The sequence below is a fragment of the Apodemus sylvaticus genome, chromosome 7 (genome assembly GCF_947179515.1).
Source record: "Apodemus sylvaticus chromosome 7, mApoSyl1.1, whole genome shotgun sequence".
Classification (NCBI taxonomy): Eukaryota; Metazoa; Chordata; class Mammalia; order Rodentia; family Muridae; genus Apodemus; species Apodemus sylvaticus.
In genome coordinates this window covers 65,401,374-65,414,055 of record NC_067478.1, presented here as the reverse complement: position 1 = coordinate 65,414,055, position 12,682 = coordinate 65,401,374, and the positions used below count along the sequence as shown (strand labels likewise).

At 46.5% G+C, this 12,682-nt stretch overlaps 1 protein-coding gene across 3 annotated transcripts in view; it reads left to right on the top strand.

Annotated features, from left to right (window-relative positions):
* The window catches only part of Aagab (alpha and gamma adaptin binding protein), a 41,550-nt gene that overhangs the window by 8,075 nt on the left and 20,793 nt on the right, over window positions 1-12,682 (top strand). For all 3 annotated transcript variants that reach the window (XM_052188068.1, XM_052188069.1, XM_052188067.1), the window contains exons 2-5: window positions 5,001-5,191; window positions 5,300-5,396; window positions 5,866-5,955; window positions 7,255-7,338. In XM_052188068.1, the coding sequence (XP_052044028.1) occupies window positions 5,001-5,191; window positions 5,300-5,396; window positions 5,866-5,955; window positions 7,255-7,338 (462 nt within the window). The remainder of the gene's footprint in view (window positions 1-5,000; window positions 5,192-5,299; window positions 5,397-5,865; window positions 5,956-7,254; window positions 7,339-12,682) is intronic.

Below are 12,682 nucleotides of genomic sequence, written 5' to 3'. Positions count from 1 at the left end.
TGCTTCGAGTTTTAAAACTTTCCACTGTGATATAAAAAGCCTACGAGAATGTAGAAACATGGGTTTCAAGTGGCCAGCAGAGAAAGGGGGAGGCCAGGAGGTAGGAAGTGTTAAAAGCGGAGGGAATCTCTGCTGCTGTTCATCAGGGGCATGCCTCTGTGCCACCCAGCTGTGCTCACCACCCAGGCCTCCCTCAGGGACTCCACACTGCCCCCAAAACAAAGGCTACCTGTGCTTGTGCCAGCAGACTGCAGGCTGGCTACTCAGGGCATTCCAGACAGGAATTTGCTGACATTTGTCAGTGTGGCATCATAGCCCTGGCATTCCTGCTTTAACAGCTAGGGTCCTTGATACGGAGCACAGCGATCTCGTGGTGTGTGTGGTTTTTCTTGGTTGCAGTGTCTGACAGCATGCAACCCCCAGAAGACATTCTCTCAGAGTTTTGGCCCTGTGGCTGTGCCAGTTGCAACAATAGAGGCACGGTGAGGTTTCTAAGGCCATTTTACCTGCTGGCTAATGGAAACCCGGGGCCTCATGCTTCCAGCTAACCGCACCTCCCTGGCTTCTCTTCTTTCAAATGGCTGTCTTCCCCTTCGGCTGACGTCAGACTCTGCTGCGTCCTGTAATTTTCCTAATTACTTTCTCTTCTGCCTCAACAATGGAAAAGAAAACTTTTGAGCCTTCATATTTTACAAGGTGGTCAGACTAGAAAAGGAAGCAGCGGCCCCAGAGCAGCTGAAGGAGACTTTCCTCATAGGAGCTGCAGGTGGCTCCAGCCGCAAAGGCAGGAGTCTGGTAGCCCAGAGAAAACTGGGCTGCGACTTGGGGAATGAGCATTTGTTAAAAATTAAACTTTATTTTTATGTGTATGGTGTTCTACATTTATGCACCACATTTGTGCCTGGTGCCTATGGAGACCAAAAGAGAGAATCAGATCTTGTAGAACTGGAGCTACAGGTAATTGTGAGCCACCATGTGGGTGCTGGGAATTAACCACTAAGCCATCCTTCTACGCCCTGGGAATGACCATTCATCTCAAGCTTCCTCTGTATTCTGACCCTGCACTTTCTTGCACATTTCAATCTTGAAGCCACAACAGGAGTTTTGCCTCTGTTTGAGGCACACTCTGGCTAACACTGCAGTGGAGGGCTGTAGTGCCTTATTTCCAGTGCTCTCCTCTGCCTGCTTGGTGCTGGCTGCACCAAGGGAAGGAAGAGGCACCTTGGGTAGCGGGAAAGAGGAGCCTGTGACAGACTGGAGTGGGAGACGCCGATGCCTGTCAGGAAGGCCGTTGCATTTTGTAGAATGAAAACTGAGCTAAGGATGTGGCTCAGTTGGTAAAGTCCTTCTCCAGTTTGACTAGGCCCTGGGTTCCATCCTGTAATCCCGGCACCAGGGAGGGGGAGGTAGGGGGATCAGCCGCCCAGGAAACTCTACATTCTCAGAACTATGCTGGTCTCTGGAAGAATTGTCCTGATTTTCAGTGGCAAGTGTCACTCCTCTCAAGCCAGGGAAAGTACGATTTGGCCATGGAATCTGTTGGTATTAAGTGTTCTTATCTACCACAACAGGGGGCGTGGCTAATTCCAGGTACAGTAGTACTGTTCATCACTGGAATGTGTTTTTTGTTGTTTTGGGCTGAAAATGTCTAAGTAAAAAGAGGCCAGGTGTGTTTATTTGCGTGCCTGTAAACAGTTTGTGGTGTTTAGAGGATGCACTTGGACTTGAGTCTGCTTCCTAGTGAATGCTGAGACTCTGAAGCACGCCTCCGTGCCCCGCCGCTACCCCCCCCCCCCTTCCTCTGAGTGCTTCGAATCTGCCTGCTGTCCTCCTAGCTGAGGGCTCCAAGCCCATGGGGCAGGTGACAGGGCTGTAGGGTCACTCCACTGACATTGTGCATGCAGCCTCTATCTTCTAGCTTTAGTCTTTCTTTTAAACACCGATGGGGTTGTAGGGGAAATAAGCAGGAAATAATCAGGGTTAGGGTTAGGGGGTTAGGGTTAGGGTTAGTGGGAAAGTCAGTGGGGGCAGGTGAGGGGAGAGGTGCGGAAGAGCAGGGTCTCAAGTAGGGAATGCTGTTTGTACTTACAGCTGGGTGGGGGTGAGGGTGGGTGGGCTTGCTGCTGGACCTGGAGTCACATGTTAACTTTTTACACCACAATGAACTATTTTAAGGTGTGAATCCAAGTGTGTAATAGCAGACCTAGTAATCAATCACCTACTGTTTGTCTCTTAAAACGTTAGGTATTACAGCTCCACCAGGCGGCCGCCAGCAGCGCAGATGAGGGCTGGAGGGCAAAACTGCTCTGGAGTTTCTTTGTACACTGAAGGCAGAGGCCATCCACATTCAGTATAATGAAGGGCAAAGAAGGGGGAAGAGTTTCCTGCTGTGCAAACCTAAGCAGACTCGCATAGCCACAGCACACCTCAGATGCCGTGAGCAGTTTGTGAATGAATGTTTTGCTGGTCTGCTGGTTCAAGGGATGCTCCCCTCGTTTGGCTCTGTTCCTGTTTGGTCCTGGGGAGACAGGGTGTGCTATGCCTAGTGGTTATACTGCAGAGTGGCGTGACTCCCAGCCTAGGTCACAGCGCCAGCGTCTGAAGGGAAGCTTCAGCCCTAGGCTCTGCTCCCCAGGCCGCCAGCTCCCTTTTTTACACTGTTGACAGTGGGAACTGGAATGAGGCAGTCTTCAGCCTTCCTCCCCACTTCTTACTTACTTACTTCTTACTTGGCACAGATATGATAACAAAGGTGCTGCTGAGTAGATGGGCGCTGCAGGTGTTTGAGGCACTTCAAAGAGTAAAACAAAACAGAACCCAGGCAGCTACTAAATCACCAGAAAGTAAAATTCATTTTGGTTTTTTGGTTCTATTCCCATTTGAGTTTAACACAAAAAGAAATAAATATGCCACCCCATCTCCCGTTTGTTTTTGTTTATTTACTTATCTTAAAAAGCTTTATTAACATACAATCTGTGCAGCATACAGTCTGCCCAACTAAAGTGTTCCGTCGTGCTTCTTAGTGTGTGCAACCCCTTAGCAGATCCAGATGTTCACGGTTGCAGCTAGCGTGTACTTGCAATGTAATTGATTGTATTGTGTCATTGAAGACTCTGATTTGGAAAAGCCATAACCCCAAATTGAATCCAGCTTTTAAGTACAGGACTTAGAAAATTTCTGAGTGGCCAGCCATGGGATAAGCCCACCTGGTTTCTTCTTTACCTCTTAAAAATACTGCTGTTAGAATTTCTTCTCCCTTTCAGAAACAGCCAGTTCATTATTTTAAATTAGCCAAGAATGAGGACTCGTTTCATATTGGCTCCTCTTACCCTTTTCCAAGCCTGTCTGTATTTTGTTACATCACCTAGCTTGGGCTGCCTTCCTCTGTGTGCTGTGGACCAGATGGGTCTGTGTTGGCTGGATGATATGAGGCTACCGTTACCTTGGAACATTAACTCAGGCAGGCCGTGGGGTGGACTTGGGTCTAAGAGTTGGGTTTTTTTGTTTGTTTGCTTGCTTGCTTGCTCACCTGTTTTCTCTATAAGAAACTGATGTGAAAACAAAGCCTTTGGTTGTAATAGCTCCTCTGTCCTGCTACACACCCACCTGGGCTGTCATGGTGTGAGGAACATTGTAGCTGCCTGCTGTAGAGTTAACAGGAAATAAAAGATTGTAACTGAAAGTGAAAGTGAGGCAGATTTGCCAGTTTGTTAAAGAGGTCAAAGGTCAGTTTCAGACTTGGACACAGATCTATTCCTTTAAGAGTAATGACTGATCACTTTAGGCAAAACTTTCAAGGCAGGGGCTGGAGAGATGTGAAGTTCTTGCTGGGCATACAAGGATTTCAAAGACCAGAACCCATTGCTGGGTGTGACCACACATGAGGGAGGCATGGCTTTAGGCCTGGTTGCCGGTACACTCATAACCTCAGGAGAGGCGGAGGGACCTCCTAAGACACCAGCATGGCCCAAGGTTTGATGAGAGACCCTGTCTCAAAGGAATAAGGTGGAGAGTGGTAGATGACCTCTCCAGCCTATGTGTGTGCACAGCTGCACGCCTTAGTGTACACAGAACACACTCGTTCCTCCCCTCTGAATGAGGTGAAGGTGTGCGGATGGGAGCTTGGCTGAGAACCATTTTAGTCACCTCTTCCAGTTCTCAATGTTGGGCAGGGACCAGCATGTTCCTATAGCTCCGTGACCATAGTTCTATGTGTTTGCCCATGGCTGATTCATATCCCGCAGTGAAATTTTCCTACCTGCACAGCACATAACATTTTTGAAGGATTTAGTTATAATGGAAAACATTTAATTTGCTGTAATACGTTTTTAAATTTGCCAGTGATGTCTCTGTCAAATAAGGATTTGGGTGGTTTTCAAAGACTGAACAAGAATGGATATAAATAGAATTGGGGCCATTTATCAGTATCTATTATTTTGTTTCATTAACTGAATTAATGTCTAAGCATTTAGCCCAAGGAATATATGCAGCTCCATTTTATTAATGGCTTAGCCTTAATCCGCTCATCCTCTTAGCATGCAGTAAGTGCAAAGTAGTTAGGGATTTCTGCAGTCATCATGGAGGACTTACATAATAAAATTAATATACCCTCATTCTTCTCATTCTCTTTGCTCTTTCCTGGGTATTTATCAAGGTAGCTTCCACTCCCCTCCCATCCCCACTACTGTCTAATCTAAAGCTAATGATTTTTGTGTTCTAAAAAGGATATTGCCCAGTGGTACAGCACTTGACAAGTACTGGAGGGTCCTGCAGAATTGCAAAACAGAAAAAAGAAGGAAAGCCAATGATTTAAATAAGGTCACCATTGCCTTTGTAATGATTATTAGAGAAGAAACTCTCCTAGTAATTGTAGGGCCCTTAGATTCATTGTGTACAGGGAAGCAGCCGAGGCTCTGCATCAATCTGGTTATCTCACTTATTAAACGGGCCAGTATATGCGCTTCTGGGCTTTCCATAGAGACACTGTGCTGTTTATTTAGATATCCTTGGGACAGAAGATGCTGTTGTGGAAGCGACTTCCAGCGATGCTGTGAGGTTTTACCCCTGGACCATCGATAACAAGTACTATTCCGCAGAGGTCAACCTGTGTGTGGTGCCGAGCAGGTTCCTGGTCACTGCCGAGATTGCCGAGTCGGTCCAGGCATTTGTAGTTTACTTTGACAGCACACAGGTAAGCTCCGGCTTCCTGGGACGCCTTCACTCAGACATTGTCGTAGCTTTCTGTTTCTCTGAGTTCCTCAGTGTGTCTCTTTGTTTTCTGTTCGTTTCCGCCCGGTAGAAATCAGGTCTTGACAGTGTCTCCTCATGGCTTCCTCTGGCAGAAACATGGCTACCTGAGGTGATGATTCTGGTCTGTGATAGAGTGTGTGAAGATGGTAAGACCTTCCTGCAGATTTTTTTTTAAGATTTATTTATTTTATGTATATGAGTACACCATTGCTCTCTTCAGACATACCAGAAGAGGGCATCGGATCCCATCACAGATAGTTGTGAGCCACCATGTGGTTGCTGGGAATTGAACTCAGGACCTCTGGAAGAGCAGTTGGTGCTCTTAACCGCTGAGCCATATCTCCAGCCCAACCTTCCTGCAGATTTACCTTTCCATGAAGTCAGGTCCTTCTGTGTCCTCCACTTACCATGTTACTCTCTGAAAACCCTATGGTGTTTCCGTTGGTTGTTTTCAGCATACTTTGAGGCTGAGGTCATCTCCGATCTGTAGCTTTATTTTAGATGCCTTTATGATGCCATTGACATTCAGGGGAAATGTTGAGGCCTGAGAGGGTGTTGAGGGTCAGTCGTGCTTCACCTTGGCTTTACTTAACATTCTTTCACGTGTTGTTTTAGGAATAAACCGACAACAGGCTCAAGAGTGGTGCATCAAACATGGCTTCGAGCTGGTGGAGCTCAACCCAGAGGAGCTGCCTGAGGAGGACGGTGAGTGCTGCTGTCTGGAGGGAGCAGGCTTTGCTTGAGTCCAAGATTCTGGTCTAACCTAGGGTGATCACAGCAAGAGCCTACAGATACTAGTGTCCTCCAGCGATTTGAGAAACTTTGAGCAGAGCCCATGCTGTGGTCCCAGCTTTGGCAGAATCGGTTCCATGTATTCCATGGCCCATTTTAGAACTTTCGAAAGTGCACGTGTGTGCTTAAATAGATGGAAGTGAGATCACTGCTGAAAACCATTGTCATCTTCCTGTTTTCTCCACTGCCAGCCAAGGATGGTGAGACTGTGTGTGTAGAGTTTATGTTCCTCTTTTTAAATTCAGAGTGAGCTAAGGCTGAATTTCCAGAAACTTCAGGAGGCATGCCAGACCTATTGACACCCAGGCCAAAAATAAACCCAGAGTCTCCCCCTCCCCTCCCCCAGGGCAGCTGTGTGCTGCCTGCCTCTGTTCCGCAGCCATCTGGGCCTTCAGTTTCTTTTCTTTCTTTTCTTGGTAAGATTTATTTTTTACTTTATGTGTTTGATAAATAAATAAGGCTATATGCATATACATACATACATACATACATACATGTGTGTGTGTGTGCGCGCACTGTGAATTGCCTGGTGCCTAAGGAGGCTGGAAAAGGGTGTTAGATCCCCTGGAACTGGAGTTACAGATAGTTGTGAGGTAGCATGTTGATATTGGAAATCATACTCCAGTCCTTTGAAGGAGCTGCCAGTGCTCTTAATGGCTGGGCCATCTTTTCTTTGGGAGGAGGGTCTATTAAAAAAAAAAAAAAGAAAAGAATTGTTTTAAAAATTCTATGTGTATGTATGTATATGTATGCGTATACTTATCTGTAGGTACCTCCAAGGCCAGAAAAGGGCATCCATCCCCTGGAACTGTAGTGAGCCACCTAACATGGCTTTGGGAATTAAACCTCTGCAAAAGCGGCAAGCTCTCTTAACCACTGAGCCATCTCTCCAGCCCTAAGATTAGTGTTTTTAGTGCTATCCTGTGGTTGTTTAATAAGAACTTGCATTTTCTGGAGATTATGAGTAGATTCCGTGAGTGAAGATAACTTGATCACACAACTCCCTTCTGTCTTGACTGTTCTTATCAGGAGCTCTGAGCCCGGTGTTTGCTTTATTCACTTATTGCTATACGCAGTACATTATGAAGCAACAGCTAAATAAACAAGATAATTAAACCGAATTATTTGCAAGCATGGTTTCAGGTACATATAAGCATATATATGAATGTGTAGCGGTGCATATACAGACCTGTGTGGTTCTTTCCCCAGCAGATGACTTCCCTGAATCTACAGGTGTGAAGCGGATTGTACAAGCATTGAATGCCAATGTCTGGTCCAATGTCGTGATGAAGAATGGTGAGTGAGTAGACTGTTGCTTTTACCCCATGACATGGTTTAAATTATCTGTATATACGTGGAACCATTAGTAGACTGTAGAATTTTTGTTCCAGTATTCAAGTCTTCAGTTGAAGGAAGAGCCAGATGTTGGGATGTTTAATGTGTATTGAGTAGGTAATTCAGCAAGCATGTGAATGCTACAGTAGGCCTCACATTGTCCGTGGCTTTAAGATGACCTAAACTTTTTTAAAAGAATTTTTGCATATTCAATTGGGTCCTTTCTTTTAAGATTTATTTATTTTTTATTTATATGAGTATACTGCAGCTGTCTTCAGACACACTGGAAGAGGACATCAGATCCCATTCCAGATGGCTGTGAGCCACCATGTGGTTGCTGGGAATTGAACTCAGGACCTCTGGCAGAGGAGTCAGTGCTCTAACCACTGAGCCATCTCTCCTGCCCCAAAATTTTAAGATATGAGCTTTATAATTAAAGGGCTTGCTAGTCTAGCTGTAAGATTCTTTGTAGTGCTCTCTGTCTTTGCCCTTTCTGGACTCTTTATGTGAGTGGGGCTTGTATGTACTTTTCAGATGCCGGATAGACAAGCAAGGTGTGGTGAATATAGTTACATATGTAGCTGTTGCATTAGTCTTGATGTAGAGAGAGCTTCCAGGAGAGCATGGGTTCTCTACCGTTCTTTATGGTCAAAATTGAAAGGGGAGGATGCTTAGCTGGAGGAGGCGTGGCTCCAAGAGCAAAGGATTTATGTTATAAAGCTTCTAGGTAAGTTGCATATAACGGGGAGCTCCCTTAGAGTTCAGAACACCAGGCAGGAGATGTGGGCTTTCTTCTGGAGCAAGCAAGTGTTGAGACCCTGGAGGTGGGATCTCAGCAGGTTAACATTAGGGTGGTGTGTGTGGGAGGCAGAAGTGGAGCCCCAGGTCAGAGAGACCTGAGCTGTTGCATCAGTCCAGGGGTGACTGTTGGGCCCTGCGGGGGTGATGGTGGTGACTGTGAGGTGGAAGGCTAGGTCTGACATGTAGGCTCTAGTTGGCTGACGCTGGCTCTTGGAGCCTGCATTAGCTTGCTCAGTGTTCGGGAACAAGCTGATGGCTCAGAACTGTGGGGATTTATTGCCTCACTGTTTTAGAAAAAGGGCAGAGCCCTACCCTTGAGGTGCCAGGGCCGCCTCCCTCCAGAGATGCTGGAGAAGGATTGCCCCAGCCTTGATTCTGGCTTCTGCAGTTCCCTGACTGAGACACTGTTACTTTTAATTTTTCCATGTTTTCTCTCTGCACGCATGTTTTTGTTCCTATCCCCCGTCTTATAAGGCCAGTAGTGACATTGATTTAGTCAAGAGTGTAGCGCCTGAACAAGTGTGCTGTGTTAGGTGACGCACTGCAGAAGGGAGTGAGGGAACCTGTATTTTACAGTTGGCCTAGCCTGTCTTCCCTGAGGTAAAGGGCAAGTGGGTGGCCGTCTGGGCAGGCGCAGAAGACTTCATCCCGGTTGTTGTTGGGGTGCTTGGCACCTGACCTCTCATCTGACCCTTGTGCTGACAAAGCCCCTTCTTGCACACTTCCACGTTGGGGAGAATCGGATCTATTTGATGGGTCCTTTCCATTCATCCACACTCATTCATTCCTTCATCGGTTCTCTGTTGAGCATTTGTCATAGCTAGCTACTGCTTCAGACTGTGTACAGTGTAAAACTAAGTTTAAGACATGGTCCATAAACTAGATCAATTTAGAATACAGTTCTATTCAGTACTGCCTTTATACAGTTTTTGAAATAGCAAAAGTTCAGTGAAGCTTTTTGGCTTTAATCTTTTCTTTTCTTTGAAAACTCTGACCCCCATTTCATACATTAAAAAAATGATGCCTTATAATTCATATTTATAGCTGTGCAGCCTCCCGGTGAAGTTATGGCCTCCCATGTCCTTAGTTAACAAAATGGCACACTGGAAATGGTTGGAGGGAACGTGTCTATCTGAATGGACGAATATGTATATTCAGGACACACACACACACACACACACACACACACACACTGTATACTCTTTTTCTTGTCACTGTTCCCTAAACCAGTAAGAGGGGCCCCCTTAGCAGTTTCGTTGTGTTAGCTGTTGCATGTACTATAGAGAGGTTAGGTCTATGGGAGGGGTGCCTAGCTTATGACAGTGATATAACAGCAGGGACTGGTTTGAGTAGTTGGGAGGTCTTAGACATGTGTAAATTTACATACTGAACATACTTTGCTTCTGTTCAGGTTGGTTTTCTGTCAGCTTGATACAAGCTAGGGGTACCTGGGAAGAGGATATTACCATGTCCTCCATTGTCGTCCATTTGGCCTGTGGGCAAGCCTGTGGGGCATCTTAGCTAATGGTTGATGTGAAGGACCGAGCCCACAGAGGGCGGAGCTGCGCCCACCCCACCGCACCTCACCCTCCACCCCTGAGGTAGGAGTCCTAGGTTGTCAAATGTAAGCAGGCTGAGCAACAACCAGTAAGCAGTGCTCCTCCATGGGCTCTGCTTCAGTTCCTGCTCGAGTTCCTACCCTGACTTCTCTAACTGCAACTCTAAGCTAAAATAAACCCTTTCCTCTCCAGAGCTGATTTGGTCCTGACATTTGTCACAGCAGTGCAGAGCAAAGTAGGACTGCATCTTTGTGCAAAAGTACGTCTGCATCCTGTGTGTTTAGTCATCAGAGCAGTGTTCTATAAGTGTGAAGCGTGAGGCACATGGGGTTTGCCTGCTTCTTTGCCTTCATCTGATGCTTCCCTACAGTCCGGGACACAGATGGACTTTCAGCTAAACCCCAAAATGTTGGCCTTCGTTTACTTTCGTGTTAAGAGAACCGGGGTCTGTGGTAAACCAAGTAACCCACCTCCTCATAGGAGAAGCAAGCGATGTAGCCGGGGAGGTAGAGGCCTTAAGATGTAGGACTCCTGCAGAGCCCCAAGTCTGTCCCTAGTGAGGCAGAGCTCCGTGGGACTGTGTGGAGGGCCACAGGGTCGTCCAGGCCAGCCTGCTTCCTCTGCCCCCGGAGAACCTGCAGCCTTCCTGGTGTGCACGCCAGCTAGTAGCTACATCTTCCTCAGCAGCTGCTGTCTCCTCCCTTCCTTTTCTATGCAGGTATGTAGGTACATATATGGAGGTGGGGTATAGCTATATGAGAAGGTTAAGGGTCAATCTTGGGTGTCCTTCCTTAGAACCTTCACCTGTATTTTGAGACAGTTTCTCACTGGCCCCGGAGGCTTGCCAATTAGGCTATACTGACAAGCACATGCCTTCATACCTGGCTTTTTACTTGGGTGGGTGTGTGGGGGACACACAGGACCTTCTGTTTGCACTGCATCCCCTCCAAGCTAAGCTATCTACCCAGTCACACAGTAGGCTTTCTGGAGAGGTTCATGAAGCCCCACCTACCTTAGGAGCTGTTGACTGTTAATGGTTGCTGGGGGAGTCATTTCTTCTGTGATATAACTGCTACTAAAGTTGCCCAGTAAATAACTTTCCATCCGTGCTTATGCATGCAGCCCCAATTACACTCCGTGAGTCACAAAAGAAGTCACAAAGTAACAACAGAACCCCAAATCAACCATGAAAATAGGATATAGACTGTTGGGGAAAAGATTGGTTCAGTAAGAGTGGGAAGGGGGAGAAAGGGTAATGGGGAGGGGATGAAAGTGACCGCAATGCATTACAAACGCATTACATGTACATAGGAGCTCATCCGAAAGCAACAATAGTGGGAAAAGTTATGCTTAAAGCTACCATACATCCAGGTTATTGCATTCTTAGGTATACCCAAGAGAAAACATGTCCATGCAGAGCATCCTTACAAGCTGCTCTATTAATCACTGCTTTTCACAACAGCCCATAGATGCAAACGACTCCAGAACCTGTGGGCAGTGCATTCAGCAGACTGTGCTCAGCTCTAAGAAGGTAGGCACAAGCTATATCAGGTGGGTTATACCTAGCCCACCATGCCACTGCTGTGCCCAGAGCTTTTGTGTCATTGTGTTTTGTGGAGATATCTAGAACAATTAAATCCATAGAGGCAGAGTGTGGACTAGTGGTCCCCAGGGCTGACAGAGAGGTTGCTGAGGAGATGGAATTTCCTTATCAGAGCATGAAAACCATGTTTTGGACTTGGAGATGATCATTGCAGAATTTTGTGACTATACTAAAAGCACTGAATTCTATGCTGTAAAGTGAGTGGCTCTGATATGTAACTGGCATCTCTCATATCCATGAGTTAGATTATGTTCATTATCCTATTTAATTTCACAGTATCCAATATGTGTTAGGTGCAGAGGTTAAATGACTTTGCCTGAGGCACAGAGGTCAAGAAGTGTCACACTCATTACCAGGCTGGTGACATGCAATCCCCTGGGAACTTAGTAAGTAGCAGTGCTCTGGTTGCCCTCCCAGGCATTCTGACTGGTTTGAAGGGACACTCAACTTCCCAGGTCCCTGTATGCGTTGAACTCCATTCATTTAACTCTATAAATTCATTTATATGAATTCCATTTATATGAACACCATTGATTTATATCTATAAATTACTAAACTGTAAGGAAGTTTCTTCCATGCTTCTCGTCCTGAGAATCGGGTAACAGTGTCAAGTCCTAATTATGTGTACATGGGATGCCGTGCATGTGTGTGCAGTGCCTGTGGAGTCCTGAAGAGGGCGTTGGATGCCCTGGAAATTGGAGTTACTGGCAGCTGTGAGTTGCCTGACACAGGTTCTGGAAAACAAACTCCTCAGGGGCCTCTGCAAGAGAAGCCTGTGCTTTCAATGCATCGCTGGCTCTCCAGCCTCGGGCTATACTTTGATCTGTATATTGGTGATCTGTATGATGAAGTTGGTCTTCATCAGCCCCTTCCAGTCCTGGCTGCACGTTGCGAACTTTTGAAGCCAGTGCTGTCTGGGCCAGTCTACTGGGAAGAGGGCAGTAATTGGGAGATGGGTGGCAGCTGCACTATTAAGAGCCACAGGGCCTCAGTTACAGGCATGATGAGGACTGCTGGTACAGAGGAGTCATCTAGTTTTGACTTGTGTGAGTGTGCTTAATCGGGGAGAGTGAATTGGATATTTTGAAAGCTGTGTTGGCCTCTGAGTCTATAGTCACCAAGAACCTGCATTTTCACATTCCTAAATCCTGACTTCCAAAAGCCACAGGAAGAAAGACAAGACAGGGCCAGTACTAGTTCACCTTAGGAGAGAGGAGGGCAGGGAGTATGTCCCTTCTTCCTCCATACCTATGGCTTGTGTCATTAGTACAACACAAAGGTCACCTATGCTCCTTGGCATCTGCCATCATATAAGAGTGTTGTCAGACCTTGTGCACTTGGC